At 43.8% G+C, this 26,630-nt stretch overlaps 1 protein-coding gene across 3 annotated transcripts in view; it reads right to left on the bottom strand.

Moving 5' to 3' along the window:
* Positions 1-26,630, bottom strand: part of SAMD12 (sterile alpha motif domain containing 12) — a 385,878-nt gene that overhangs the window by 103,961 nt on the left and 255,287 nt on the right. Inside the window, exon 5 of one of the 3 annotated variants that reach the window (XM_044245057.1) lies at positions 20,878-21,120. The exons of the other annotated variants lie outside the window; for them this stretch is intronic. Within the exon in view, the coding sequence (XP_044100992.1) occupies positions 21,110-21,120 (11 nt within the window). The 3' untranslated portion in view covers positions 20,878-21,109. Of the gene's footprint in view, positions 1-20,877; positions 21,121-26,630 lie in introns of those variants that run through there. 3 annotated transcript variants of the gene reach the window in all.

Below are 26,630 nucleotides of genomic sequence, written 5' to 3'. Positions count from 1 at the left end.
AAGTTTGGGTTTTGTTTTTTAAATTCTTCATGGTTTTTTTGATCCCATACTTTTGTCCGTTATTTAGCTTCTGTGGGTTGACGGCCAATGTCCACCTTTTCACAAAGAGTTCTACCATCAGTAAACATATTTGGGAAGTGGAAGGACCTTCTTAATTTATGCTTTACCTGTGAAAAGGTTTTGTTTTTAAAAACTCACTATTTAATGATTTTCCAAAGTAAAATCCACTGCTGCTAAGTACGTTGACAATATTGTACAACCATCACCACTGTCCATTTCCAGAATTTTTTCGCCATCCCGAATAGAAACTCTGTACTCATTGAATGACAGTCTCCATTGTCCCTAAGCCCCCAGCCACAGGTAACCACCAGTCCACTTTCTGTCTCTGTGAATTTGCCTATTCTAAGTACCTCATATAAATGCAATCATAAGTATTTGCTCTTTCACATCTGACTTGTTTCCATTGACATGATGTTTTCAGGGTTCATTCACATTCTAGCATTTGTCAGAATTCCACTCCTTTTGATGGTTGCATGATACTCTATTACATACACATCACATTCTGTTTATCCATTCGTGTGTCGATGCATGTTCGGGTGGTTTCTACCTTTCTGCTATTGTGAATAATGCTGTGAATATGAATGTACAAGGATCAGTGTAAGTCCCTGCTTTCAACAGAAGGACCCTCTTTTGCTTTGCAATCTTCTCAACTTCATCCAGGAATAATATCCAGCAAGGTCTCAATGATTCATTTATCCCCGTCTGCGACTTGGGTTTGGGTAGTGCTCCAAGTCACCTGTTGGGACTTCAGGTCCATGCTTGACTTTTTCTTGCCTGCTCTGTTTGCATGGAACTACATTCCCCTCAGGGAAGGGAGAAGCTTCCTACTGCCACTGACCTCTGTGTCATCTCAGTTTCACACTTGAGCTGCCAATTCCCTTCATCAAGTTCCGTCTTCTAAATAGACAGGGAGTCGTTTCTGGGTTCCAGACAGGAACTTAACTGACTTCTATTAGGAAAAGAAGATCTAAAATTTCTCAGGACGCAGAACCTACAACAGCAACCGTACACTGTCTTCAGAGCACCCTCCCCTTATAGAATATTTAGCTACGATTCCATTCCCACGTGGCCACGTGAGCAAGAGCTGGGCAAAGTGACATAATCAGGTGTGTTGTGTGGCAAATCCTAAACCTTCCCTGTCGGTGATCTGCTCCATCCTGTCTGGCCCCTTGTCCCGTGGCTGGAGCGTGGCTATGATAGCTAGAGTTCTATCCCTGGAACAAGAGGGCAGGGGCCCCATTGTGGGGAGAGCAGGCCCCAAAGCTGGAAGGAGCCCAAGTCCTTGAGAACCCCTGGGGGGTAAAAAAACCACCACCACACTCCTGCTCTGTCTACCTCTGCAATTTTACATGAGAAGTGAATACAATTCTCTTTTGTCTCAGCCACTGCTATTTTGAGTCTCTGTTTATTGCAGCCAGTCTGAACCCTTACGAATTGAGAACCCATATCAGCAACTTGATTTCAGTCCCACGCTGCTGATGAATTTTCTTACGCCTTTTCTTGCTAGATTAAAGCAAGGTCCCTGATCCTCTGATCTTATTCTAAGTCTCAGATACCTCCTGTTTATACTTGGAATTGACCTATTCTCATTTACAAAGCTTTCAAAAAGCTTTCTTCTCTTTAACAGCCTCTGCTTTGCTTATTAAATTTTTTTCGGTGGGGGGGGGGTAAAATCCAGCCCCTCACCAAGCCCATATCCAACCTAGAAAATGATTAGGGCCTTGGATGTTAGAGAATTTTTAATTAAAAGCTTGGGAACATTGTTCCTCGAGTATTAATAAAGCCCATGAAATGGAGCAGCAGCACGGCCTAACACAGCACGAGAGACCGTTAGTGTCCTGGCCGGATGGCCCCTCTTCACGGAGCTGATGGGCTGGAACTGTACCTCATGGCGGCCAAGCCCAGATAAATCTCACCTATACGTGACCCCCGTGGGCGTCAATTAGAAATATGGACGTCTAGGATGATGGCTCTCAAACTTTATTGTGCGTAAAAACCACTTGGGGGAACTTGTCTGAAATGAGGATCCCCTCCCTTCTGCTTGTGATTTAGATGGTCTGAAGCGGGGGCCACAAACCCGCCTGTTAAAAAGGACCCCAGATGCCTCTAAAGCACGTGATCTGTGGACCACACGATGCAAAATTCTGCTCCCGAGGAGCTCACGAAGGCTGGAAAACGGCCACAAGTGGAGAGAGCAGACATCAGCTGCTGGAGGGGCCGGAGGACATTAATTGATGTCTCCTATGCTCCAGGGGCTCTGCTAGGCATTTTGCAGACATCACCTTAGTTGATGCTTATGATAACCTGCAGAGTTGTAACTATTAATAATGACTAGTATTATTATCCTCCCTTTATAATAAGCAACCCGAGGCTCAGAGAAATTAAGGGACTTGCCTAAAGTTGCAAAGTAGCTTCGATGCTGGTCATGTGTGCGCTGGATATATCCTCTTTATTCCTCGAGTTTTGCTCGGCATCCCTCCCTATCATGCTCCGTAGTCCTAGAAGCTGACCTGTAGTGACTGCATCCCAGAGTCCTCTACCCTCCAGTTGGGCTGGATCCTGCCAGTGGGAGGTGCTGGGAGACGACGCGGGTGGGGGGCGGAGATTGAGGTCAGGGTACGGATCCCCCAGCCTCCCTCACTGCAGGCCATACCTTTCCTACCTGGGATTGTCTCTTTCCAAGTTCCTGTAACTGTTCCCTCTTCGGGGCTAGGGTTGGTAACTGCTGTCCTTCCTCTTCTAACGAGGATGAAGTAGGACACTGACCTTTCCCTTTCCCCACAGCCTGCCCATGACTTCGTAAATACAATTATTTCTTTATTAAATTCACTTCCAAATCATCCCATTTGAGGATTACATCTGTTTCCTCCCAGGAACCTGACAGATACAGTTCAATGACTCCAGAGTCTTCCTCCATCCCCTGTTCTACACCGTCTCCCTCCCTCCCCTGGGGGTGAGGACGATGACACCATGGATAATGGCAATAGTGACCACGTGGGCTGCTGGCAAACAGGCATGCTGCGGTGCTGAGTGCTTCCCATAGACATTCTTACTTAATTTCCACAAGTACCTTAGGCATCAGGCCCCGTTCCGCCTTTGCACAGAGGAGGAAAATGCTGCTGAGTATACTGAAGTCATGGAAGCCAGCGAAGCCGGCAGAGGGCGGTGTCTCGGGGCATGACCGATGTCCCCTCCTTTTACCGGGTGTCAGCACCACCGCGTTACTTTCCCCGCTAACCGTGCATGAGTTACAGTTATCAAATAAAGATGTTGAAAGAAAAGCCCGTGTCACTTATTTTTCAAACTTGAGTCTGAAAAAAGGCATTTCACTCCAAAAGGGAATAGGGTGCTGCGTGATGGTCTTCTTCCTTCCTCGTCGAACAAAACTCAGCGCAGACCCTTCCAGTGCACGCACTGTGGGCCGTGATGGCTGCCCCGTCACCCTCCGGGACTGTGTTCCTTGTATCCCTCAGCATCCTGCTTATCACAGTGCTAGACAAATGATCAACAGACTCCGAAGATTACTGCTAAGAGAAACCAGAATTCTAGGGTAAGATCTTTCTGGACTGCCAAATTATTTTTCTAGCCTTGAATGCAACTACTCCCTTACATAACCAGAAGCCTATAAAATCAAACTGTATTCATGATTAAGCCACACTCTTTGAATATGTCTTATGCTTATGACATATGGGCCTTTGCTTATGGAGTTCTCCTTGCTGAGAATTCCACTCTCTCTCAAAAATGCCAGAGAGACATCTCTTATCACCTTTGCTCAGCTCTTGGGTCTCTGATGACATTACTTCCATATTTATCATCTTGCCTTATCACAATTTATGCTCATGCTTCAGGAAAGTAGTTCTGCTCTTGTCTGCGGAGCCCCTTCTATGCTGGGGACACTCCGTAAGGCCCCGCACCCATGGAATGAAACAGACTCACTCCCTGCACTCATGGAATTTACTTTCTGGTGGCAGGCACTACTGGAGGTATACTCAAAGAATCATTTTTGAAGGACAGAAATCTTTGAAGCTTCTCCTGCTTTCCTTCAGGAAAAGCGACTCTTTATCCTCCAGATGCTTGCTGTCACTTCCAGGAACAGGGACGGGAAGAAGTGCTAACATTTTGCCTGCGCTGTTTCTTCTGCTCAGAATTCTTGTCGTGTATCTATATGCCTCATCAGTTTCTTTTCATCCTTCCTCCCCAGCAACTGCCTCCCTGGTTAGAAAACAATCCCTCCCTTCTTTGTGGGCCCATTTCCTTTGTATAGTCTCCTTTAGTTCCACTTGGGGCTCAGTCCTAAGGATCGCTGGTTTACCTGCATGTCTCTCTGGTGCTGGGTAGGAGGTTTTCAATATCGATTCTACTTTGTTTCTAGCATGCTCATCCTTCTCCAGAGGCTGGGAAGCCAAAGTACTATATTTTCCAGACTCCTTTGCAGCTAGATTATAAGTTTGATAAATTACTCTATCTTGAGATTTTGATGGAGAAAGTGAGTTGGAGGCTGTATATCCCCAGTGGTGGGGACACTGCCTATTTGGGTCAGAGCTCCTAGAACAGCCATTACTCCAAGGCTCATCTCTGGATAACAGCTAAGGCGATGTGCTCTTAATGTCAATGATTTCCCTGGTACTCTCCTGAATCCATACCTTCCTCACTGAGGCAGAGAGAGTAATTGACCTCGCAAGGCCAGATGGGTGGTATTCTTTGGGAGTCATTTCTAGAATTCTCAGTGAACCTGGACCTTCTCTAGCCCTTCCAACAATTTTTAGAAGGCTCTGCTTCCCTAATTAAATATTCTCTGCATCAGAAAGTTAGAGTAGCTTTTATCTCCTACTTTTGAGCCCTGACTGACATCCCTACCAGACACAGCTGTTGATGGCAGGGTCTCTACATCTTATCTTTGTACCTTCCATGTCTTGAACAGTGCCTGCTGTCTAGTAGAAAGACTTTAAAGCATGTCAGTGTGAGTAAGTACTTTAAGAGCCCCAAAATGTGCTAAGTATTCTCTAACTATGAATCCATTTAATTCTCATAACTGTTCTCAGGTGGGACTAATTTGCCTCATGTTACAAATAGGCTTAGAGAGATTTAGTAAATTGCTCCAAGAATCTGACACAGGACCTGGTATCTGCCGCCAGATTTAAACCGAGCTTTTCAGTCCTCAAAATTCTTGTTCCTTTTACTGTGCCCCTGCCTTCTTATAAGATAAAGGTATTTCACATGAAGACAGAAAATATATGACTGATTGCCTTAGTGATACACTGAAAACACTTTTACAGGGCTGAGAAATTGGACTCTTGAGGGTGAGGATTACATCCTTAAAATAGTCTGTTTCTTACTGTGTATGTAAGATACTGTAGGAAGTGGTCTATAGTGTTCCCTGGAATATTATCACATCCTCATGCCTTAGTTATAGTCACCAGGTGGTCAACAGAATATTTGTGGGCAAACTAAGATATTGCTAGAGATACATACCAAAATTTTAATTTTCCCTTTATCAAGAGCCATTGATAACAAAACCATTAACGAAACCATTTTAGAGATTCCTTCCTGCCACGTGTCTTTTGTGGGATTTAAGGGAGACACTTTCTATCGTGAATATTTATGCACCCAAATTAGAAAGCCCATATAGAACATAAACCACGTTCTGCTCCTGTATTGACATATTAATTAGTTCTGAACATGGATGGTGTGCAGGTGTGAGAACAGCAGGGAGGAAAATTAGACAATCTCTTGGTAATTTGCTAGTTTACAAGTTGGGAGAGGTATTCTGGCTGTTCTTCACTTATATTTCTCCACTTGGCCAAATAGAAAACAACAATTGAGATGGCCACTATGGCATTCCTCCGTGATATTAAATGTGGGACCTGGTAATCTACCGGCAACCTGCAACTGCCAATGTTTATCAAGAAGTATGCGGAAATTGATGAATTCAGGCTCTTTCTATAGAAAGAGTGTTATATTGGGACCATTTGGGATAGCAGACAGGATGTCTGCAGACAGGATTTCAAAGAGCTATATGATTCCTCCCCAAAGAATGTGGCAGTTAGGGATGGGATGAAGCAGAGAAGGCTAGTTAATACAGCTTCATCAGGAACCTCTCCTGTGACCTCATTTATTGCATTTTTTCCCTCACTCTGAAATAATTCACTCCCGGTTTCCATGATTAGATGGAAAGAACAAATGCTCTAATATATAAAGGCAAGCCCGGGTGACTGAAAATAAGACATGAACTCTGAGGTTCCTGAGTACTTGGAATCAATGTCGGAGCCTCTCAGCCCTGATTAAGTCTCCCAGAAGACGTTCCTCTTTTGGTTTTCTTAGTGGGATGATCTTTCTCCTCCCGCCTCTGACTAGGACCCTCCCTCTGTGCAACTCTGCTTTTCTTAGCTCTCATCTTCTCTCTGTCCTGCGAGAGCCACCTTTTCAGCCGACTTCAAACAATCTCCTCCACGTTTTGAATCACAAGGTTTTTTCTCTAGTTCATTCCCTCTGACATCTACAACCAAATGCCCAATAGCGTGTCAATCATCTTTGCTTCTATATCTTACTCTTATCTCAAATGTAATATGTCCAAAAGGCAATTAATGATCTTTCTTCTCTTCAGTGTTTTGTCTTTAGTGCAACCCTATGATGCTTTCTTATTTGGCCTTGAAATCAAGTGGCCTCCTCAATCTTATTTGCCTTACAAAGGGTTTGCAATATGCTATTTCTTCTTTATTCTTGAAATCACTACTCCTTTACAAACATTCACCCTCTCGTATTTGGATTGTTATTATTTTTAAAGATTTTATTTATTTATGAGAGAGAGAGAGAGAAGCCCAAGCAGATTCCATGCTGATCATAGAGACAACATGAGGCTTGATCCCGTGACCTCGGGATCATAACATGACCGAAACCAAGAGTCAGACACTTAACTGACTGAGCCACCCAGGAACCCCTGGATTAATCTTTCTAAGTAATCTCTACAGCCAAAGTGGGGCTTGAGCCGACAACCCTGAGATCAAGAGTCCCCTGCCCGACCAACTGAGTTAGACAGTCGCCCCTCCAGATTATTTTAATAACCACTTAGAGTTCTCACCACAGTTCTGTGACTCCTATTGGAGTCCACATCTCCAATCCTTACTATTCTTTAAACTGACTATATTCCCTATGCTGTGCTTTTCATCACCATGATTTATTTATCTTTTAGCTGTAAGTTTGTACGTCGTAATCCCATTCACTTATTTCACACTCTCTTCTCAGGCAACCACCAGCTTGTTCTCTGTGTTTATGAGTCTGTTTCTGGTTTTTGTTTTGTTTTTTAGATCCCATCTATAACTAAAATCCTATACCATACATCCCAGTAATTCCACTGCTGGATTCACCCCCCAAAACCAAAAACATGAATTCAAAAAGACATGCATTTTGATGAAGTCCCAAAAGTTTATTTTCGCTTTTGTTTCCTTTGCCTTTGGAGACGTATCTTGAAAGAAGTTGCTGTGGCTGATATCGAAGAGATTACTGCCTATGTTCTCCTCTAGGATTCTGATGGATTCCTGTCTCACGTTGAGGTCTTTTATCCATTTTGAGTTTATCTTTGTGTACGGTGTAAGAGAATGGTCGAGTTTCATTCTTCTACATATAGCTGTCCCATTTTCCCAGCACCATTTATTGAAGAGACTGTCTTTTTTCCACTGTATATTTTTTCCTGTTTTGTCGAAGATTAATTGACCATAGAGTTGAGGGTCCATATCAGGGCTCTCTACTCTGTTCCACTGGTCTATGTGTCTGTTTTTATGCCAGTACCATGCTGTCTTGGTGATCACAGCTTTGTAATAAAGCTTGAAATCAGGTAACGTGATGCCGCCAGCTTTATTTTTGTTTTTTAACATTTCCTTAGCGATTCGGGGTCTCTTCTGATTCCATACAAATTTTAGGATTATTTGCTCCAGCTCTTTGAAGAATGCCGGTGGAATTTTGATCGGAATGGCATTAAAAGTATAGATTGCTCTAGGCAGTATAGACATTTTAACAATGTTTATTCTTCCGATCCAAGAGCATGGAATGGTCTTCCATCTATTTGTGTCTTCTTCGATTTCTTTCATGAGTGTTCTGTAGTTCCTCAAGTACAGATCCTTTACCTCTTTGGTTAGGTTTATTCCCAGGTATCTTATGGTTCTTGGTGCTATAGTAAATGGAATCGATTCTCTAATTTCCCTTTCTGTATTTTCATTGTTAGTGTATAAGAAAGCCACTGATTTCTGCACATTGACTTTGTATCCTGCCACGTTGCTGAATTGCTGTATGAGTTCTAGTAGTTTGGGGGTGGAGTCTTTTGGGTTTTCCATATAAAGAATCATGTCATCTGCGAAGAGAGAGAGTTTGACTTCTTCATTACCAATTTGGATACCTTTTATTTCTCTTTGTTGTCTGATTGCTGTTGCTAGGACTTCTAATACTATGTTGAACAAGAGTGGTGAGAGTGGGCATCCTTGTCTTGTTCTTGATCTCAACGGGAAGGCTGCAAGCTTTTTCCCATTGAGGATGATATTTGCTGTGGGTCTTTCATAGACAGATTTGATGAGGTTCAGGAATGTTCCCTCTATCCCTATACTTTGAAGCGTTTTAATCAGGAACGGATGCTGGATTTTGTCAAATGCTTTTTCTGCATCAATTGAGAGGACCATGTGGTTCTTCTCTCTTCTCATATTAATCTGTTGTATCACATTGATTGATTTGCGAATGTTGAACCATCCCTCTGTTTATTGAAGCTTTATTTGAAAACTACCTAAGCGTCCACTGACCGATGAATGGATAAAGATGTGGTATATACATATACACAATGGGATGTTCCTCAGCCACAAAAAAGAGTGAAATATTGCCATTTGCAACATGGATAAAAGTATTATGCTAAGTGAAATAAGTCAGTCACTACTTAAGGCTCAGACCAAGTCTCAGCTCATGAATATTGGTGTGACTACATTTTCCTCACCTTTGCTCTGTTCTCCAAGCCCTTAGGGTCTTTGTAACGTTTAATGATATATTGTCCTTGCACATTCCTTAATGTGGGTTCGTCTTTTCTTCTTCATGTGAATATGTCTATGCCTCTCCCACAGTTGCTACTGCCCCCTGCCCCTTACGTGACCATCACCCACTACAGCCTCTACTGAACCTTTTACAAAGTGGATGAACAGGTGGGACGTGCTCTATGCTTTTTTTTTTTTTTTTTAGCATATCAAATACAACATTTATGGTTGTGATTTTATCTAAAGCGTATACTTGGGGAAGTTGAGGTTCAGAAAGATGAAACGACATGCCCAAGGAGGTACACCCAGGAGCTTGGTTCCAAGGCCGGGCCAGTGTCAAAACTCTTGGTCTTCCCAGGCTCAACTCCCGGATGACACACAGAATTAGCACAGGGAAAGCTCATTACCTTGGTGTGGTATTAAAGAACAATATTCCCCTATTACTACTAAGGGATCTTGTCCTTTCTTAAGATGGCTGAACCAAACTGAGAAATAACCAGGAAAAGAAATATTTAGAATTTGCAACCACAAAGAATAGATTATACCACACAGATCTTTACTCCTGGTGGTCACTTAGCAGTTATCTGGGATTCAGATGCGGCATATTGTTCTTCGACACATAGAGCCCAGCTGTGGAGGAGGAGCTGAGTCAAGGAGACTTCCTACAGATGACACGTGAGCAGCCACCCCTGCCGGGACTGACATCTCTGGGCTGGGGCAGGGGATGGGGGGTGCGGACAAAGTGACACCTCTGGGCTGCGGAGTGGGGGTAGGGCAACAACCACTGAGAGGCTCACCCTGAGAGCTGCAGGGCCAACATCAGAATGAAGAGCTCTAACTGCTCAGAGATTTCTGGTACCCTCTTCTTTTTGGTGTGATTTACCATCAAAATCTTGGGATAGATGTGGAAGGGCCAAATTTCAAAATAATAATCGTAATCACCACAATAAAGATATTGGCACTGCCAACTTATTTTTCTGCCTAATGATGAAAAAAACAAGTAAACAGAAATTCTAGAACTAGTTAACGTGACATTGGGATGACATTTTCCATGAATGCAATGGATGTCACAAACTTTGCATATATAACGCAAGGTTTGCAACAGAGGAGTGAAAGCCACTCGCATTACCTTTATCTCTCAGTCGATCAAGACCATATCAAGGCTGGGAGCTTACGTTTAAAAATTTCTTAAAAAAAAAAAAAATCATCTCTTGGTGAGGATGTGGAACATCCAGAACTTCCATATGCTCCTGGAGGGGATGTTCATCGGTACAACCACTTTGAGACAATGGAAGGATATTCTTTCACTTTTTTTGTTTTTTAAGATTTTATTTATTTATTTGACAGAAAGAGATCACAAGTAGGCAGAGAGGCAGGCAGAAAGAGAGGGGAAGCAGGCTCCCCACTTGAGCAGGGAGCCCGATGCGGGGTTTGATCCCAGGACCCTGGGATCATGACCTGAGCCGAAGGCAGAGGCTTTAACCCACTGAGCCACCCAGGCACCCCAATGGAAGGATCTTCTAAGGCTGAGGAGTATGTACAGATGAACTGTGTCTCTCCCGCCTCCACACCCCAAATTCATATGTTGGCGGTTCAGACGCTCATCACCTCACAATGTGACCGTATTTGTTGATGTGACCTTAAGGAGGTCACTAAGGCAAAATGAAGTCATGACGGTGAGCTCTAATCCAGTATGACTGGTATCCTCATGCAGAGAGGAAATGTGGACACAGACACATACAGAAAGACCATGTGAAGACACCGAGAGAAGACAGACACATCCACAAGCCAAGGCGAGAGGCTACAGAAGAAATCGACCCTACTGACGCTTCTACCTCAGACTTCCGGCTTCTGGAACTGTGAGAATATAAGGTTCTGTTTACGCCAGCTGGTCTGTGGCACTTGGGGATGGCAGCCCCAGCCGACCAAGGCATCAGACCTCCCCAGTGACTCAGCAGATCTACTTCTAATACGAACCAACTGAAACGTATGCTTTTATCACTTGAAGACATGTTTAATAATATTCAGAACATGCCTTTCTGCAGAGTAGTCTCAAACTAGAAACTACCCAAATGCCTGTGAACCGCGGAATACTTAAGGAAATTGTGAAGTGTTCACATGTTGAACAGTTTAGAGCAGCGAGAATAAACAACCTAAAACTTCAGACAACAATGTGGACAAATTTCAAGGATAATGTTGAATGAAAGAGGTCAAACACAAAGCGCACATAATGAATGATTCTATTGATAGAGTGATCAAAAACAGATGCTGCTGTTCTTTACTATCAGTATTTAGAAGAGACTTCACCCTCTGGGGAGGTGGGAAGCAACTGGAAGGAAACAGCCAGGAGGGCTTCTTGGATAGAAGTCATCTTCTGTTTCTTGGTGTGGGTGCTATTTCGTGGGTGTGCTCCATTTGTGAAAATTTAGTGACCTATACAGTTAAAAAAAATCTATGTGTGTGTATGTAAAATTACATATATACATATGTGTGTATAGTGTGTACACACACATATGTAATTCAATGAAAATGTTTTAAGGCATTTTTAAGAAACAATTTTATTTATCTATTTGACAGAGAGAGAGAGACAGAGCGAGAGAGGGAACACAAGCAGGGGGAGTAGGAGAGGGAGAAGCAGGCCTCCCATGGAGCAGGGAGCCTGATGTGGGGCTCGATCCCAGGACCCTGGGACTATGACCCAAGCTGAAGGCAGATGCTTAACGACTGAGCCACCCAGGTGCCCCTCAATGGAAATGTTTTAGAAGGAGGTTTTCTATTAAGAAAGCTGGGCACGAGTCCATGACAGCCTAACCTGGCTCTGTGTGCTTTGGAGGTAGGGGAGAGAGAGGAAGGGCTGCTTCCTGATCCCAAGTCTCGCAAGGAGGCTTCAAGAGAACTCTTAACCTGGCATGTGTCTCTGGAGGACAAAGTGAGACATCTAACAAGCCAGTGCCTGTGGCTTGCTCACTCCTCTGGGGACAGACCAAACAAAAGATTCTGATGCTCGGGACAGTCTGTCCTTGTTTCTCAGGGCAAGGACTGCAGAATCATTTCCCAGGGGCCAGATCTGGGCCATCCTGCAGGAGAGAGCTGGTGTGGAGGAGTTAAGACCTCTCCAAAATGGCACTTAAAAGGTGAAAACACCACTCCAGCTGAAAGGTTGATGCACTGCTGAAATGCTGTTGGTTGAAGAAAAATAGACTTGTGGAAGAACACTGATGCATTTTCTCTTGTCAAGGGAACTGCAAGTGAGCCGTCCCCAGCAATGGGAGTGGGGGGCACTGGTGTCCAAAGAACCCCTAAGAACGCATCAAAGACCAAACACCTGCTAGGCGTCAAGAGTGAGAGTTGGCGCCTACCAGGATCTGTCATATAAGAACACTCCTGAGCCACATGCCCCCCTCACCTGGCTCTCGTCAGGAAAAGGCTAGAGACCTCTCGGCAGCAAGGGAAGGGGTTCTATGGGATGCCAGGCAGAGGAACGTGGCCTGTTTTCCCAAGTTCACACTGAGAGAAGAACCATTACAATCTGATCTTGAAGTCATGTCAGCCATCAGGCCCCTGGGAAGCTGGGGCCCAGAGAAAGACAGTTAAAGTCACAGAGGAATTTTCAAGGGGCTATACATTGATCTTATACTCACAAAACGTACACCCAGTGAATCCACTTGTCTCCCAGTACTAGACATCATTCTTGGGCTAGATCAACCCCACTTCTTCACTAGAGTACACCAGTGCTCAGCAGAAGGAGGAGTGGGGGTGTGGGGGGGAGAACTGATACAGCCCTGAAATGTTTCACTCATCAGATCAGAAGACCTGATGTCAATAATCAAAACACGGATGCACGAGAAAGAGCAGGCTGGGGGCAGAGGCAGTATGTGAGTTCAACTTGGATGTGCTGCGTTGGTGGTACATCGGGGCTATTAAGGGAAAGACCTTCCTTGGGTAGCTGGGAATGACGGAAGGAAATTTAGAAGCACTAGCTCTGATTAGAATAATCGATGTATAGACTCAGCCCATGTCTGAGTCATGGGTAGATGTGGTTTCCCAAGGAGAATATTTGGAACTTTATTTTATGAGGAGTGAAGACCAGAGTAGCTTGTAAAGACACAGTGAAGAAGGTAAGAAAGGAAGAGTGATTTTCCTGAAGCGGAAGCAAGAGAGAGTGCCCTGAAGAGAATTGGGACCAACAGCGGCAGAATTCTACAGATGCAGGAAAAAAGACATGGGAAGTATTTATTTAACACCAGAGGACTCCAGTGACCTTAGAGTGGTCATCTTGTGAAAAGAAGGTGGAGACCAAGCCAGGAAACAGAGAACTATGGAATCAATGGGACATGAGAACATCTAGACAATCCATAGACTAGAAATCTGGTGACACGGGAAAGGAGGGCAAAAGTTGAAACACAGAAGAGGTTAAATGGATTCTTACTTCTTGTGTGCCATGGACTTCTTTTTAACATATGCCACACTAAGAAAGAATCACCATTAAAATTAGAATCGTAAGTCGTAAGTCAGCCTGAAGGCTTTTTTTTTCTTAAAATATTTTACTTATTTATTTGACAAGAGAGAACACAAGTAGGCAGAGAGGCAGGCAGAGGGAGAGGGGGAAGCAGACTACCCGCTGATCAGAGAGCCCAATGTGGGGTTTGATCCCAGGACCCTGAGAGTATGACCTGAGCCAAAGGTAGAGGCTCAACCCATGGAGCCACCCAGGTGCCCTGGCCCAATGGCTCTTGGTGGAAGCTGTGGCATGGGGAAACATAGTTAAAATCACAGAGGAATTTTCAAGGTGTTATAAATTCATATTTATCTGGCAGTCTAGGGAAGCCTATAGATTCCTTCTCAAGAATCTATTTAAATGCAAAAAGGAAAATATAGAAGATTAAAAATAAATAACTTATATTGAAAAACAGCTACCAAAATAGTTTTTAAAAAGTTGTTGATGGAACAATGCACGTCTTTTTTTTTGGAATCAAGGCATTCAAGAATAGGATTTATTGGCAGAAATAGTAACTTTTACAATTTGACAGTAGTGATGAGTGCAAATGACGTTTCAAGAATTCTTCAGCAAGTCTTATGTGATTAAGAATTACTTGTGATTCTAGTGACAAATCACATAAACTGCTAAGAATATGGAGGTTTTGTTATATTCACGATAGAAAGAAATGTTAAATTTCAGTAAAAAGTTGACTAAATAAAGTATGTCCTATATATAATATATATTCTGTACAATATTATCAACACATATATCTGGATTCTTCGGTCCCACTAAATTCTGTCCAGGGTTCCCTTCCAGGTGGGAGGGATCCAGAAATCTTAGGTTCAGAACATTTAGGTAAGAGAAAGAGGTGGTTTATTACTTTCATTTTTTAAAAAAGATTTATTTATTTGAGAGAGAGAGAGAAAGAGAGAGTGAGAAATCCTTAAGCAGATTCCCATATGCGCATGGAGCCCAACATAGGCTTGATCTCACCACCCTGAGATCATGATCTGAGTCAAAATCAAGAGTCAATGCTCAACTGACTGAACCACCCAGGTGCCTCTTGTTTTTTTTTTTTTTTTTTTTTAAGATTATTTATTTATTTATTTGACAGAGAGAGAGAGATCACAAGTAGACAGAGAGAGAGGGAAGCAGGCTCCCCGCTGAGCAGAGAGCCCGATGTGGGACTCGATCCCAGGACCCCGAGATCATGACCTGAGCCGAAGGCAGCGGCTTAACCCACTGAGCCACCCAGGCGCCCTCTTGTTTTTAATTAAAGGACAGAAAAACTATTTTTGGAGAGTGAAGCCTCAGAACCTTCCTCTGGCAGTATGACAGTATAAGGCAAGAGTATAGGAGTAGATTTTGTAACCAGACTCCTTGAGTTTAAATCTTGGTCCTGTTAAACAGCTGTGTGACCTTAATTACACAAGTAATTTAGCCCTGTAACTTCTTTATGCCTCAGTTTCCTTATATGTAAAATGGGGATGACGGTGGTAACCCACCTCACAGGTTGTGAGGGTGAACTTTAGCTGTGATTCTCTTGACCACTGTCACTCACTCAATATCCCTAGCCACGAGGGACACCTTCAGTTCCGTGAAGGTGCCACATTCTTGCTCAGACCATGAGTATACAGTGTTTCTCTGTCTGAAAGTCTCCCCTCACCTGTTCTTCACATTGCTGACTTCTCATCCTGTGAGACTCAGCTTAAATACTACCTTCTCAGAAATGCCTTCCCAGAAGCCCCTGTGGAAAGAGGCCTTCCGCCATTATTCTCTAGGATGAGCTCCATAGTGGACGGACTTGTGTCTGTCTTGATCCCCTCTACAGCCCTGTGCTTCTCACATAATAAGCTTCTCATGAATCATCTTCAGACGAGCCACTGGATAGGGAGCAGCTAACGAGGCCAGGGCTCTATTCGCACTTGTGAACAGTGCTTTGACTTTCAGCGTGGTGCGGATTTTATTAAGACCATTCTCAGACTTGTTTTGGAGGTGCTGGAAAGCCAAACACACTGCCTACGGTAATATGTCTGCGAGGTAGCATTTAGTCTTTTTTCAAACTTTAGGAGGATTCCCCTCTCTGGTCTAGACCAAATAAAGCAACACAGGAACGTCGAATTCTGGGCCATGCTAGGACTGTTCAGACTCCCGTCGTCCGTAGACTGCACAGGGGGAATCCACAGGCTATGTGGCTACAAAGCTGGTATCCGTGATCATTTATTTCTAGGCAACACAAGTGATGGAAGAGACAACCCTCATCTAGCATTCAGGAACCTGACTTCTGATTCTGATTTTTCATGTTTAACTGGGTGATCTTAAGCATCTTAAGCAGGTCAACCTCTTGAAGCCTTAATTTTTTACATCCTATAAGGCAATTTAAAAAATGTCTGCTGTGGCAGAGACTGCAGCTACCAAGCAAAATCCATTTGTCCCTTCTCCCTGAACCCAAGGCTAGACAACAATTCCAAATTTCCCTCGAGGCTCATGTGGTTATGTGATTAAGCTCTCGCCAACAGAATGTAAGCACCAGTGTTGCTTGTAAACCTGTGTTTACTTGGTCAAGGCCCTTTACCTCCAGGTTGGAATGGCAGGGACTGGAGCAACCTCAAAAATGGCTTATCCAAGGTAGCAGAGCGGCTGTCAGTCTGGGTCCCTAAATGACTGTGTAAAATAGACATTCTCAGATCTGCAACCTTCGGCGAGGATTGTTAAATCAGACAGAATTAAGCCACTAGCTTTTCAGAATATATTTGTTACAGCAGCTCATGTATTTGTGACTAATATGCACATCCTATTTACTTTATAAAATTGTGGGACAGAGAGTAGTTCTAATGTATAGGAAAGACCTTTGAGAGGCAGCGAAGGCTCTGGAAGTTTGTCATGGTTATTTTTTCCTAGCCTTATTGAGATGTAGCTGTACGTTTAAGGAATACAATATAAGCAACACTGTACGTTTAAGGTAAACAATGTAACAATTTGATACACATATATATTACAAATCGTCATTGCTATTAACAAAGAAAAGTGCATATTAGAGTGCCTGACACATAGTAGATATTTATTTGTTGAATGAATGAACATCTTGCTGATAAAAAGGCCGAGATTAAAAAAAAAAAATTCTTTTCACACAGCAGTATTGGCAAAATATTTGTTTGGCCAGGGAGAACCTTTAATTGATTCACCTGAGCTCATATAAGTAAAGCAAAACTAGATATAAGCTTCTTTCAAGAAAATTCTTGTTTTACTTTATAATACTTTTTCCATCAAAATAAGTTATAAAATATTAAATAACATTTTGAAAAAAGGAAAAGAGACCCTTAATCTCACCATCCAAACACACTGCCTTCTAACTACATGCATGCCTATTTTTTATAGATGTCAATCTGTTTCTTCTTCTCCTTTTCAAAATAAATTTTCATTTGTCCTTGGTAAGGAAAACACAGGCTTGGTAATTTTCCAGAAGTGATTCCAACAACAACAACAACAAAACCCACCTAATACTTCTAACAGTTCCAATTTAATTTTGCCAAGGGGTTCCATTCTTATTAAAAAGTATACCAGGGAGAGGAGGTGATTTTCCTAAGAAAGTATGTGGGGGTGTTAATTCTCACTACAATTAGGGTGATCAAGATTACAAATGTCACAATTGCTCCACTTGCGATTTAAGAGCTATCTTGAGGCCCTTACGAAAGTTACATGGAGGGCAAATGTGTGGATACGGACCTTTTTCAAGGATATACATGAATTCAACAAACATTTATTGAGTTCCCAAGATATGTTAAGCAGAATGTGGACGATAAAACACAGGCTCTACCCTTGAAAAGGTTAAGGCAGGGATGAGAGACGTGAAGACATACTGTGGTGAGCTCGGAGGAGGGGTGAGGCCTGGGGCAGGAGCTGGAGGAAATGAGACAGGAAGGACATGGGGCTGGGAGTTAGGCCGGTGAAGGGGCAGAACGTGGTCCAGGCTCCCCAAGCACGTGGACCAGAATGAATGAAAGCAAGAAAAAGCACGATACTCACGGGAATGCAAGTTATTGTTCCCACTAGATGTTAACAGAGCACACTGCTGGTGAACGGGTAAGAATGGAGAAGCAAGGGAGGGCAGATCATGAGGCTGATCGTGGATCAGCTTCCCTGGGGCAGTGATGGTGCTCGTTCAGGGCCACTGGGGACAGCATCCCGGCAAATAGGCATTCCATCTGTATTTGTGGAATGAATTAACGCACATCGTGCTACACAGCTGACCCATCCCTGGTCACCGGGACTGGCCGCTGGTTACAAAGGAAGAGCACACACAGCTGCGAAGGGCAGCCGTTCCTTTCTCTCCGGAGACTGCAGCCGTGACGGAGCCCTGTGCCCTGCTGGCTGAGCTACGTGACCCCCACTTGCTGCTTGGCGCGGGGGTGCTGTTTTACTCCTTGTGGTGCTGAACTGCTAAATAGCAGAGTCAGAAACACTGAACCCTAGTCTGAGACATGCCCCCTTACCTCTATTCCATTCTTTCATGGCATCCAGAATGCCGCACAGGTAGCCCCTCGGGACAAGTTTGCAAATGCAATGTGGAAGTGCCACTTCCAATTCCTAATCCTACAGGCAGAGAATCGGGCTGGGTGGGGAGAGATGTGGGGGAGCTGGGCAGGGAACGGGCTAAGACGAAAGGCGGTACAGTCTTCTACTCATTTCTCCATCCTTGATCCCAGTCTTCTCTATGGTTCGAAATGACTTTAAGTTGCAACTGAGCCTCCGTGATGTAGAAGTAACAGAAGCCTTACCAGTAGTACCAGAAACCTTCCAGGGAGATTAATGGATTAATAACCCAGATCTAGCAATACTGAATAATTTGGAGGCAAAACAGATTTGACTCACAGCAGCCCAGCAGGGTGGCTTACTTTGGAAACATTCTGCCACCGCTCCGCTGGGCACACCACGAATGCACCGTGCAGGCTGACTGCACGGGGCGGTGGGAGCTCGTGGATTCAGCTGCTGAAGAGTGATGTGAAATTAAAGAGAGAATGAAATGTGTGATCTTATTTAATCACACCTGGTGCTTCAATTTCTCAATAACGGCACCCTGCTCCACTGTGTCAAACTGGTGTGTGTGTGTGTTTGTGTGTGTGTGAATTACAGCTAGAGGATGGATTTACTCTTTGATGCCTGCCCATCCATTGTGAGGGATCTAATATGCAAATGCAAATGAGATTTTCTCGTAAAGAATTTGAGAGTAATTATCCTTGGGCCTTGACTGGCATAAAACTACTTTAACTGAGGGGTAGGCAGTGAAATGTCACCTCCTAAAAGAGGCCAAAACCTCAGGGTCTCAGGCTGGGGGTGGCTTGGGGAAGATGATGTATTTTAATACCCAAAGAACATTCCAGGTCCCACTCCTGCCCTGATAGCTGAATGTGTGTTTTGTGTTGCTTCGGATTTCCAGGAGAGTCAGGTACCAAGAAGAGAGCAAATGAGCCATTCCAGCTTATTTAGGAACGTATGTTAATGAGTTTAAAAGTTCATAAATTTGTACTGGAATTGGTACATAGGGAGATGACCTCTTCCTCTCTGGCCCTCCACTAAGATACTGCTACTTCAGGATTATTGTAGATTTATAATGAGTATCCAATGCAATGTCTTTCCGTAGGGACCTGTGCGTGGTTCCCTGGCTAGTCAGATACTTTATGGCAAGGAGGCTCTGAAGGAGCCTTATGGCAAGGTGCCTCCTCAATGTAAAAACTGTTACTGTAATTAAGTGTTCCATGTTCTGCATTTTCCGGGGTGAAGGGGGAGTTGTCTACTACATGATTCTATTTAGCAGCAGAAAATAAATGCTGCTTAACACTGTCAGCTTTACATCACACTCACAGTGAGGCAAATACAAAATGAGAACCAGACAACAGCTATTTTGATCCCTTCCAGGGAGTAACCAGCCAGGTTGGCCTGCAAACATGGACATCAGTGGTCCCCAAGGATGCCCTGCTAGTTTAGGGAAAACCTGTTTGAAAAGCTTGACTCAGTGAAAGGAATTACATAGGGAACACACATGTGGGCTGACATACTCAAGTTTCTGAACATCGGGCTTTCAATGAATATTTTTAAAATAGTCTATTAAAAATAATTCTTTACTGCTGGAGACCCGGGTAACTGAAAGTCCTCTTGGCTTCTCTCTTGCTTCTGAAAATCCCGGGTTGGTTAGCCATCTTGGGAGCAGCTAGATCACAGTCTGTTGAGATCTTCTGAATCTCATCTGAAACCAGAGGCCTCTTGAAGGCAGAAAACCTGGCTCATTCATCTTTGTCACTCATTTTTGAAGTGTATGACGAAGTACCTCCATGCCATTGGTATTCAATAAACAGGTGTGAATTGGACCATTCATCACTGTAGGTCATATTATTCTGGAAAGTAATTAGTTATTTCCCAGGATCTGAGCAAACAATGGGTAAATGTCAGAGGAAGTGGACGTGGGAGGAGGGATGGCAGACAATCCGATGAAGTTATATTGAAATTAATTCTCTGGTATTAGAAAAGATCTACGGAATGGACGCTTTATCATCATTCAATGAGAATCTATAAAAATAAAATGCTGATTCAGAATGAAGGCCCATCCGTTTTGCTATGTGGCATATTTCCTTGGCCTACTGAAAATCTTAAGGCGTCTTTAGTTCACGGCCCCCACCTTTCAATGGCAGGAAGGCAGGCAAGTCTGACCAGCAGGGGTGGGCCGGGGTAATATCCATGGGATTTCATCAAGATTCTGACTTCTATTCAAAAGACACATCTTCAACTTGAAAAGCTGTGAAATCAGGGATGTCTCTCTACTTTTTAACCCCTGCAGAACTTGCCCTAACTTTAGCCTAACACCCAAATCCTGGTCATCACGGTTTACACAGCTCTGCAAAGTGTGTTGCTCCCCCATCTTGGGTCACTACCCACCTTCCTGACTGTGCCTTTATGCTAATTACTTTAGCTTGCCAAGTTATTCCCAGCCCCTGGGCTCTTCCTGCTGGATCTGACTTTATTGTACTGCAGTTCTCCTGGTTTCTTTGTTTAACTTGTTTATTAATTGGGGTTCCTATTATTGGTCATTAAGAAACCCTTCCCCTAGCGCCAGTCTGGGTTCCCTCCTTTTCACTATTATACAGTAACTTCTTTCCAACTGCCACTAAATAGCTTTTCATGCAGGGGCACCTGGGTGGCTCAGTCATTGGGTGTCTCTGCCTTAGGCTTGAGTCATGATCCCAAGTCCTGGGATCAAGCCCCACATACTCCCTGCTTGTATTCCCTCTCTCGCCATCTCTCTCTCACCATCAAATAAATAAATAAAATCTCAAAAAAATAGTTTTTCATGCAATTCTTTAATGTCCATGTTCCATTTTACATTTTAAGTGTCGTGACAGCAGTGAAGATGTCTTATTCATTGCTGTATCTTTAGCACCTGGCCCAGCACATAATAGGTGCTCAATTAATACTTGGTGAATGATTGGATGTATCTTTCAGTTTGAGTCATCTGTAGATTTGAAGCATCAGGCATTGTGATGTACCGGACAGTGAGCAGACTGGACTCCATTCAGCTTCTGTCTTTAACAGCAAGAGGGATAAGTCACTCTTGGTGTTTTCCATTTGACTCTTCATTCAGTTTTGTTTTTGACATTTGTCTATATGTCAAAATAACCCATGGCTACTTGGGTTTGCATTCTGTTGTACAGCTGCACGAATTTACTAACCATAACTGTAGATGGATATTGAGCTTGTTGCCATGCTTTGGCTATTACTTGCCTTTTCCTGTGGGCTGACTCACTTTGTCTGACATCTAGGGGAAGAGTTCTTCCTATGGAGGCTGGGGATCTGAAGCCAACTGCATAACCAGGAGGTGGAGGGACTCACTGATAAGGAACAGTGTGGAACATGCAGTGTGGGCAAGAAATGCACACAGCTCAACCCGCAAGTTCTGAAGGCAGAACTTTTTCTTTAACCCAATTGTTACCAGTGTGGCCATTCCTAAAAAAAAAAAAAGGAAAAACATCGTGGAGATAGGCGGGATGCTGCCTCAACTCCTGTCAGTTCTATCCAAGTCAGGTGGACAGACATTTGTGTGATGTAATAGAGGAAGCCATGCTCAGTACACAGAAGACTGGGCCGGGGAAATGAACCCAAGATATGAAGAGGTGGGTCTTGATGGAAGAGCTCCCAGATGTGGAGGAAATGCTGAGTAAGGCAAAATTCTACCACTGGGTCTTGACATAAGGCTGGTTCCTCTCCACGGTCCTCCAGCTGGAAAACAGGACTTAGTATCTAGAGACATACCACGCAGTCCTCAAGGGACGGGGGCCTGGGGATGCAGAGAAGTCACCTACGGCACCACTGAAGAGTGAGCCATCAAACAGGTCCCAACCCAGAACACAAAGTGTTCCACAATACAAATTATAAACATAATATGAACATCAGGAACTAAACATATGCATAAAAGAGAAAAAGATAGCATCCTTGAGAAAAGATTTGCCACAAGACAAAGACAAAAGTTTAATAGTAACTACTTTGTATTCTCAAAGTAATTACTCAACACTCCAAGTTGCTATAAGAGAGGTAATGAGGCAACAAACAGAGATAAAAAAGGGATTTTATGAAAAGAATACAAGCAACCAAATAATTCCATTGCAGAACTTAAAACTGCATGAAAAGCAGTAAAGAGCAGAATCACTCCTGAATTAAACGGAATTAGATTAGTGAAATAGGACAGTGGTTCTCAAACCTACCTAAAGAAGCGGGGGGAGGGACACTTAAAATATACATTCCTAGGGTGAAATAGAGCCGATTTTGAGTCAGTGGGCCCTGGGTGAAGCTATGAAACCTATAATTACAAAAAGTCCCTGAAGTGGATCCGAAACTCAATCTGATTCAGAAACTATTAAGGTGAGTGCAAATTGAAGACAATCACCCAGAGTTCAGAGGGAAAAAACAAACTCCGAGTGGAATGAAGAAAGAGAAACAGATGGACTAGAATCACAGGACAGAGTGTCTGTAGCAGATGCCTAATGCGAGTAAATGAGGAAGCAGTAAGAACCAGAACTAATGCAACAGAACCAACCTCAAAATTGCATATTGAAGGGCACCTGGGTGGCTCAGTGAGTTAAGTGTCCGACTCTTGACTTTGGCTCAGGTCATGGTCTCAGCAGTTGTGAGACTGAGCCCTGATGTCAGGCTCCACGCTGGGCAAGGACTGCTTAAGATTCCCCTTCCTCCTTTCCCTTTGCCCCTCTCCCTTGCAAAGAAGAAGTCAAAGAAGAAGAGGAGGAGGGGGAGGGAGGGGGGAGAAGAAGAAGAAAGAGGGGGAGGAGGAGAAAAAGAAAGGAATATTGAAGGAAATTTCCCTGAAATGAAAAAAATTTGTCCAGTTTAAAAGGTTTTCACTGTGGACTTCATGAAAATATTTTGATCTACTGCATATTAAGTCTAAAAAGATCTTTCCCAAATCCAGGAAAAAGAAATAAATCCCATATAAAAGAAAAAGATGTTGGGGGAATTTGTCTATGTAGTTTACAGGGATGATGCTTGGCTATGATTCCCCAATTTTATTATCTGCCCAAGATGCTGTCAGTGCCAAGTGAAAGGAACAAGAAGACGTTTTTGGCTGGGAAAAGGTTCTAGAACACTGATGCTGTCTATGGTAACTGAGATTAACCAGCGGCACAGAAAACAGGCAATGCAGACCCTGCTAAATAGCACTATTCCTATGAAGAATGTAAACACTGTCGTTCTTCAAACAAGAGGTCCAATCCATGAGAATCAATGATTTAGCTACTGCCGACTGCGGTAACAGTCTCAGAGAATAGCAGAAACTCGGTGGGAGGGGTACCGTGCCTGCGGAGCTGGAGGAAGGAGCCCCTGGTCATCTTCCATTTGTGTACAGCGGTGTGTCAACAGACACTGCTTCATTCTTGACAGTAATAACTTGAGAAACACAGGTTTAGAATGTGGGTTTTAAACATCACTGTTTTTTTTTTTTTTTTTTTTTTATTTGACAGAGAGAAATCACAAGTAGACGGAGAGGCAGGCAGAGAGAGAGAGAGAAGCAGGCTCCTCGCTGAGCAGAGAGCCCGATGCGGGACTCGATCCCAGGACCCTGAGATCATGACCTGAGCCGAAGGCAGCGGCTTAACCCACTGAGCCACCCAGGCGCCCCTAACATCATGTTATTTAAACATTCATCAGAAACTATCAGAGGGACTTAGGACCATAGCTTCCAAATCCCTGGAGTGTGACGGGGAAGAGGAAATGAACCAAAGAAAACCTCAGATCACAGAGCAAAACCGGCCCCCACTTTAAAAAAAAAAAAAAAAAAAGAGGAGGGAAACAAAGGATAACAACAACAACAACAACAGAAAGTCCAATGTAAACTAAGACAACATAAGAAATAACTAAATAATCGGTTTTCATAAATATACATGTTTACGAAAGTCTGAAAGTATCCGCACCAAAATGTTGATGGTCATTTCTGCCTGGTGGGTTTAGAGTAACTTTTCTTTATTTTTGTATAACTAAATTTAAAAAAAAAATTCTGGCAATGATTACAAATTACGTATGTGATTGAAAATAAAACATAAACCTAAAATTCCTCTTCGTTCATGAATGAGCACTGATCACGAAGCCACTCATTAAAGCTAGAAATGACCGGCATAGCGGCAACGGCTGAGATTGGCATTTGCTGTGATTATGCAACTTGTTTCACTAATTTGACTCATTTCCCCAAACAGGATGCACAGGTGGTGTTCATTTATTTAGTCACAACACTAATTACTCTTTACAATTGTGCTCTTCTCTGGGTTTCTCAACATAACCGCCACGGTACGAAAGCGCCCTTGAATGATTGCCCGAGCGAGCGTGTGCGTGCAGAAGATGGGGGGACCTTGGCTTACAGCCCACGGAGTCTGGGTCCTCTGCCCTATGAGGGCTCAGAGGCGACATTCCAGTCCCTTACCCCATACACTTTTATCTACGCTGCGGTCTCAGCCACAAAGAGCCAACGCCAGCCATACTGAGCACGGGTTTTCTTGAATCTTGCTGCCATGCCTGGAGCTCTCCTCCATCTCAGGGTGAGTCAGGGGCTCCTCTAAGGTCCGAGATGTCCTCTGCTTACCGTCTTCTTTATCTCATGTTGTATGGTGACTGCTTATTCAACTGCTTTGCAAAGGAAATGTCTGTCTCCAGAGGAAAAGCTGGGACGCCTGCTGGTCAGGAATGTATGGTATTTGCCTCCCGGCTCCAGCGCGGTGCCCAAAAAGGAGACAGTAGTCAGTAGACAGTCATGCACGGAAGGGTACTTTCAGAGCGGACACGCCTCAGCTCCTACCCTTTTCTCCCCCTTTCTCGGTGGGAGCAATGAGAGGGTCCAAGAGGCAGCGTTTTCCACAGCAGCTTGCCCCCTGCACTTCTGAGCTCTGCAGAGCTACCGTGTCCCTGTGCACAGAGATGTTTCTCCAAGAAGTTGGCAGGAGCTAAATAGCATGTTCTCTGTGCTCTGTGGCTCCAACCTCATTGAGAATTGCAGCTAGCTTGTGCTTTCTTCTCCTGGACCTCCTACACGAAGCCTCACCACTCTCTAGAAAGACACCGATGCCGGGCCTCTTGGGTGTTCTGTACCATGACCATGAAACGTGTCACTGCTCAAAGAGGAGGGACGTTGGCAAATTCCAAGGCTGGGGTCAAACATTGCCAAACTGAAGGATCACCTTGCTTATGCCTATTTTTAGAATATGAGCAAGCAACCCTTCTTTTGCTTTACGAGTTTACAAATGAAGCTCAAAAAAGTGCTGTCCTGGGGCACCTGGGTGGCTCAGGGGGTTAAAGCCTCTGCCTTCAGCTCAGGTCATGATCTCAGGGTCCTGGGATCGAGCCCCGCATCGGGCTCTCTGCTCAGTGGGGAGCCTGCTCCCTCCTCCCTCTCTGTGTGCCTTTCTGCCTACTTGTGATCTATATCAAATAAATAAAAAAAATCTTAAAAAAAAAAGTGCTGTCCTATTTTCAGGCCAGGCCAGGAGAGTATTAAATAAGGTAGGACTTGACTTAAGTAACTAAAGCATGAAGAATCATGAGGCGCTCAAGAGACTCTGAAGGACTGGGGTTGTGTACTTGATTCTACTCCCGCCTCCTCTCCGATGACCGGTCCTCCTGTCTCTACTGCGTAACCTCCCCTCCAGTCACACGGAACCAGCATGCAAATAGCCCAACGTCATGCCTCAGGTGTGTGCCCCATCCCTTCATTCCCAACTTGCAGACTGACAGTCACCTTTCAAGATGCTCAAAGGCCAACTCTTTTGCAAAGCACTAATTACTTTACCCATAGTTAGAATCTCAATACTGGGATAGCTATTAGTACTATATGATTGTGTTAGAATTTATCTATTTATACATCTCCATTTACGTACTTATTCAACAGCTACATACTGAGCGTGAAGCAGGGGTCAGTGAGCTCCAGGAAGACCTGGTCTCTGTCCTTCACCCATATGGCCCTAAACCTCAGCACTGCACTTGGCATAGCTTATGCACACAATATCTCCTTGGGAAGAAAAAAGGATGGGAAGATAAAGCCCGGTTCTTTGAAATGCAGGGATGACTATGCTTGTCACAGAGAGATGAGTGCCTTCATATCTAAGATACGTAGAGGAGATGTCTCAATTTCTTTCTTTTTTATTTTTATTTTTTTTAAAGGTTTTTATTTATTTATTTGACAGACAGATTCACAGGTAGGCAGAGAGGCAGGCAGAGAGAGAGAGGAGGAAGCAGGCTCCCTGCTGAGCAGAGAGCCCAATGCGGGGCTCCATCCCAGGACCTTGGGATCTTGACCTGAGCTGAAGGCAGTGGTTTTAAACTGCTGAGCCACCCAGGTGCCCCAATTTCTTTCTTTTTTAAACAGATTACTATCAGGAAGTCTTCTCTGATCTGAATCATATCTCCTATAATTCAAGCCACCTCCTGATTCCCCCTTGCTTTGAAATTATAAAATGTTGTTCTTCATCACTCTTCACATATGTGAAAATTATTCTAAACATTTCTCAGCTGGTCCCAACGTCCCAAAAATGTGGCGCTGAGAA

Source organism: Neovison vison, chromosome 4 (genome assembly GCF_020171115.1).
Source record: "Neovison vison isolate M4711 chromosome 4, ASM_NN_V1, whole genome shotgun sequence".
In the NCBI taxonomy this organism is placed as follows: domain Eukaryota; kingdom Metazoa; phylum Chordata; class Mammalia; order Carnivora; family Mustelidae; genus Neogale; species Neogale vison.
The sequence above is the reverse complement of the archived record's forward strand: the minus strand, read 5'-3'. Positions and strand labels throughout refer to the sequence as shown.